At 41.7% G+C, this 5,536-nt stretch overlaps 2 protein-coding genes across 3 annotated transcripts; one reads left to right on the top strand and one right to left on the bottom strand.

Moving 5' to 3' along the window:
* Positions 1-226: 226 nt before the first annotated feature.
* RB195_003461 (uncharacterized protein) lies at positions 227-4,044 on the top strand (the record flags this gene model as incomplete). 2 transcript variants are annotated; one of them, XM_064201116.1, is made up of 7 exons in its annotated part: positions 227-334; positions 413-556; positions 948-1,111; positions 2,199-2,284; positions 2,379-2,437; positions 3,159-3,302; positions 3,360-3,623. In XM_064201116.1, the coding sequence occupies 7 exons, from the start codon at positions 227-229 to the stop codon at positions 3,621-3,623; spliced, it is 969 nt and encodes a 322-aa protein (XP_064056997.1). The 2 variants fall into 2 exon arrangements, with proteins under 2 accessions (XP_064056997.1, XP_064056998.1); XM_064201117.1 differs by lacking the exons at positions 227-334; positions 413-556; positions 948-1,111; positions 3,360-3,623 and adding an exon at positions 3,862-4,044 and having other exon boundaries at positions 2,236-2,284.
* Positions 4,045-4,102: 58 nt separating this feature from the next.
* RB195_003462 (uncharacterized protein) lies at positions 4,103-4,909 on the bottom strand (the record flags this gene model as incomplete). Its single annotated transcript, XM_064201118.1, has 1 exon — positions 4,103-4,909. The coding sequence occupies one exon, from the start codon at positions 4,907-4,909 to the stop codon at positions 4,103-4,105; it is 807 nt and encodes a 268-aa protein (XP_064056999.1).
* Between the last annotated feature and the right edge of the window lie 627 nt (positions 4,910-5,536).

Consider the following 5,536-nt stretch of genomic DNA (forward strand, 5'->3'; position numbering starts at 1 on the left):
AATTTGATATACATTGAAAACGTCGTTGAAAGGCTATCGTCGTCGTGTGAAAATGTTAATCTCGTGAGAATCCGAGCTGATTATTCTGTTCATTATCTGTCATGTGTTATTCTCACGAACTTCTACCGGAAAACTACTTCTCACAAAACTTCTACTGGCCCTTATTCTTAAAGTCTCGCCAAGGCCGATCCTAACATGCTCCTCCAACTGCTTTCACTTAGACGAAATGCCCGAAGCGACTTTCAAGCTACGACTTCTAGGCGCTTTTTCAATCCTGATATCAGCTATTATCGGTCTTATACTACAAATTATCCTTGCTTTTACACTCTATAAGGTACGTTACTCGAGAGTGAACGAATAATTGGATAATAGCTCTTGTGTTGTATTGTGGGAATGTGTTTTTTCTTTTCAGGGATGGAATACGTTCAAAGGAAATAGTTTCTATCTGATTACGGTACAATTAATGTGGTGTGATGTATGCGCTCTTATACTCGATCTTTACGTCGCTTTTCCACTTATATTAACAGGAGTTCAAGTGCGGATTTTCGAGCGGAATGTGAAGGAAGATTTTTCTGGAAGATAAAATTGTAAAGAGGAAAAAGAGAAAGAGGAAGATGTTTAGCAGTGAATATAACTATAGAATGAAGTCTTTGGAACCTGCACAAATAAAAGGAAAATATTCTAATGGAAAAAGTAATAGTTTTGAGGCAGAAAACTTTATCTAGGATGATGTCCTTGCCGTTTCTTCTGGTTCTATGTATCTCACACTTTTCTCGACTTCTTTCTTGTTTATTTTTTTTTTGCTTCTTGTTCCAAGAAGCCCTAAAATTTTCTGTTTCTAGAACTGTAGTGTTGAAAAAAGCAAAGAATTTGTTGTCTAGACGATCATTTTAACTTTTTCCTTTTTTCCGGGTAGTGTTAAATATTCCTTATAGATGAAATTTCAGTATATGGGCGACAGTATACTATTCTACTATGGACCGTTATTTTTCGAAGGAATAGCTTTCAATGGGATATTTCTGCTCTCTTTTTTTCTGACCACAAATCGTTTCCTATTATTTGTGTGTCAACGATTACATGCTAAACTTTTTACTATTCGTGGAACAAAAATGTAAATATCTTTCAAATTTGTCTTCGTCAAATTATTGTAGGTGTAGGTGTATGAAATGTATAAAATACAGTATATATACAATTAAATTGAAATAGACAAATAAATAAATGAATATGTAAGATGATGAGAGAAATAATCCAAGAGGATATTTTAGTGTGAAATCATGTTGGCTATCCAGTCAAATGGTATTTTTGTTTCTGTATGGTGGAGTCCTGCAAAAAAGAATGGAAATTTTCTTACTTCATCCTTTAATACGCTAAAATTCGACGAAACAACTGTAGTTTAAAAATTTCTTACGGGGAGCAGGTGAAAGGGCGGGGGCCGAAAAAGAAAAACGAGGGCACGTTCTCGAAGAACTCATATAAGTCTGACGATGAAAAGTAAGGACTGAAGAGGATAAGTGCATGTAATTATTTTTCATACCCTATTTCATTCTCTACAGATACGATTTAGATACCATATAGAACAAAAGGATAAAGGTTAACGTCTCTGGTGTATCAATCCACTCGGGATGCGCCAACGCGTTTTACTGGAATTCGTAATCGTTGCGGTTTTAGAACGCGTGTTGGCCTATAGAATAACTTGCAGGGGCCAACCGATGATCAAGTCAGTGTTTTTATCCTCCGAGACAAGTCTGGCACCAATTTATTGACCCCGGAGAGATGAAGGGCTTGGTTTGCACTAGGGCGGTTTCGAACCCTTGACCGTGTGACTACAACGGACCTCTAAGCGACTGCGCCACACCCGCCCTCACCATATAGAATACGAGTAGCAATTATTTTTTAATATCACGTATTTATTAGCAGATCATAATAATCGTTCGATCGTTCCCTCTCAGGATTTCTGTGTCGATCTTTGAACATACTTGTAGTTATCCTAACACAAGATTCGGAGAGATCGATCGATCTTCAGAGCGCAGCGAAATTCACATGAACACATTACGGAACAAAAGAAATAGAAGCGAGTGTAATCAATTAGGGTTAAAATTCTAGGAGTCCTTAAATTTATCTCATTTATCCTTTGATCTTCTTCTTATCCAAGGATGGAATGAATGAACGAGAAGATGCCCTTATGTCCATTAATTCAGAATGTCTGCGCTCGTGTGGATTTATGTTTTCGTTTTTATGGGACTATCTAACGTATTCGGCTGCACTAAGCAGTTTTCAAAAGAATGTACGTTAAATTTCTGTTAATATTATTTTTGAAGAAATTTCTGAAAACACTTATTCCTGTTTGGGCAGTCTTAAATGCACACAATTTCTTACAGATTTCTATTTTTGGTACAACTGCAGTAAGTCGGTTCCAGGTAAATTCCACTTTAAAAACGTGAGTTTTTTTTTTCTATGGCACTTTTTCGCTGTTTATTTACGTTAAAGACCACGAGTCTGACGTAGTGAGGGAATCAGCGGGAAAAGCTACAGATGGAGTTGTAGATTGCAGGATAAAGGCTGGTTCCGTTCATCTCCCCATACTCGCCGTAAATATGGCGCGGGAACGGGTTTGGTTCCTACGAGATACGTTAGAACGCTCCTCTATGCACACGTTCCGGTCTCCCACAGCAGCCTATTCATTGATTTAAGGCTAGTGTGCCAGTGAGAAGACATCACTGATCTACGACCATCGCTGCATGCGCTCGCACTTGGATGCGGCGCGTATGCAGCGGTGGCGCGCTGCAACTGAAATCTTCTTTTAAAAAAACGCGCCGTTTCCTACGATGATCAAGGAGAGATGAGCGGAACCAACCCTGTTCCCGCAATCTACACCCCCTAACTCTATATTTTCTCAGAAATTCCTCCACCACGTCAGATTCGTGGTATGCTGCCTTTAATTATCAAAGCGTCTCGTTTCCAATGCTTTTTTGGTCACTTATTTTCAAAGTACCTACTTATTTTTCTAAGTACTCGCCCACAAAAGATCCAGCGGTGGATTTCCTAAAGTCACTCCTATAATTTGTACTTATATTTGTATAGAAATGAACGCAATACTTTGCTGATCACATCCACAAAAATTTTTTTTCGTAAATCTGAGAAAATCTATTGAATTACAGTATATGGACATCCAAGGGTATTCAATTCCTTGCGCCATGTTACTTATGTATTTTGTTATTTATGTGAAAATAAGGATGACGACATATGGAACCAGGATAGTTGGTGATGCACGTGTGAAGCGAGAAATCAGATACCTTGTACAAGTTGGTTTACCTTTTCATTTCCTTCTGGAACTCACTGAAGAATTTCCTTGGTTTCAGACTATACTTATTTGTTTTCTCCTTGGTGTCGAGATAATAGCGTTTATTACAATACCCTTTCTAAATGTCAGTGGTTATACTCACTTCTATCTGAATATTCTTCTCAATCTCCTACTTGTCATCAACAATCTTACAACACCTGTTGTTCTCCTTGCATTTAACTGGGAGATAAGGAAATTTCTACGAATTGCGCTACACCTTCGACGATCTTGTAATCCAGTCACGTCTCTATCAGTGGCACTTTCTAGAAAAAGTAGAACATAGAATTATTGTTTTGTTTGTTGTTATTTCCTCTATGTATGCCGTGAATATTAATAAAACATTTTGAGCAAATAACTGATCGGCTTTTTTTGATCACCTTGATCACCCTGACTCCCGTTGATCTTCGAACTGGCCGAGCGGGCGCCAGTAATTCTTCCATTTGTCCCGATCGCGTGCCAGAGTAGCCCAGTGGTTCCTCCTTTCGCGTGGGACACGAAGAGCATTATATTTTTCTTTGAAGGACTTCGTGAAGAAATCTGACCTTCGGGTCGGCGGTCTTCCTGTAGTGCGCTTAATATCGCGGGGAACCCAGTCGCTCACGGCTCTGGTCCAACGGTTGTCATTAAAGCGCATCACGTGTCCGGCCCACCTTATTTCACTTTCCTTGGCAAACGCGGCGGCGTCTCTAATCTTCGATCGCTGACGTAGAAGAGAACTTCGAATCCCGTCCCTCACTTGTGTGAAACGGGATACTCTTAGCATCACTCTCTCAATTGTGCGTTCAATACGCTCACTGCGTTTTCTTCCTGCTTGCGAAATGCCCAGGTTTCCGAAGCATAGGTCAAAGCAGGAAGTACGGTGGTGTTGAAGAGGTGAGCACGGAGCCGGGTGTTCCTTATCTTCTTCACTACATCCTCGATGCTCTTGTACCCTCTCCAAGCCGCTCGTCTCCTCCTGCCCAGCTCGGGGGTCAGGTCGTTCATCATGTTCAGTTCCCGACCCAGATAAACGTAGCTGGTGCATTCGGATATGTTCGTTCCGTTTAGCGTGAATGAGGCATCCGAGACCCATCCGTTCCGTAGATTCAGCTGAAGACCGATGCATCCACATGTTTCGTCGAATTCGGTCAGCATTCGTTCCGCTTGGCTGACGCTAGGTGTTACCAGTACGATGTCATCAGCAAAGCGCAAATGGTGTAGCTGCCGACCATCAACCTTCGCTCCTATGTCGTCCCATTCCGACTTTCGCATTGCGTTCTCGAGGGTGGCTTTGAATATTTTGGGTGAAGTTGTATCACCCTGTCGGACCCCCCTCTTCACGTCATTGATGATGTCCTTGTAGAATGGCGAAATTCCGGTCGTGAATTTACTGTACAACTCTCGAAGTACCTTTATATACTGAGTAGGGATGCCTTGGTTGTCCAAGGCTTCCACGACCGCTTCCGTCTCAACCGAGTCGAAAACCTTCTTTAAGTCGATGAAGGTGAGACAGAGCGGCATCTTGTACTCTCGTGATACCTCGATGAGTTTCGAAACAGTGTGAATGTGGTCAATCCTGCTTGCTCGCATGGCTGTTCTTCATCCAGGACTTTTTCAATCCTGCTAAGGATCACTCTTGTAAAGAGCTTGTAGATGACGGAAAGTAGGCAGATTGGACGATAGTTGCCGATGTCATGTTGATCTCCCTTTTTATACAACAACACGGTCTTGCAGGTCTTCCATTGTTTAGGAACCTTGCATTCCGACAGATAACGGGTAAAAAGCCTCACCATGGTGTTGATGAGTACTGGCGGAAGGCTCTTCAAGTGTTCTGGTCTTATTCTGTCGGGACCGGGTGCCGTACGATTTCTTACCGACGGCTTTTTTTGATAGGGCACAAATATTAGGTAAGATACTTATTTTTTACTTACATGCGCGTGCAGTTTCTATCTCAGCCTTCTATCTTTCTCAGAGAGTTGCAATTACCTGCGATCAGAAAATGGGGTCCCGGGACGCGAAGAACAACTCAATAGCGGATTTGAAGTCGGTGAAAGAATTGAAGGGCTGTTGCTGCAGAGAATGCTCAAGGGCTCGCAACCGAGGTTGGACTGATGGAGCCAGGTCTGGAAATATGGTGGACAGGTAACCGTTTCCCAGTCCAGGCTTCAAGCAGAAATGATTGACGAATGGTCCTCAGACGTGAACGTTTGTTTTCGG

Source organism: Necator americanus, chromosome IV, assembly GCF_031761385.1.
Source record: "Necator americanus strain Aroian chromosome IV, whole genome shotgun sequence".
NCBI lineage: Eukaryota > Metazoa > Nematoda > Chromadorea > Rhabditida > Ancylostomatidae > Necator > Necator americanus.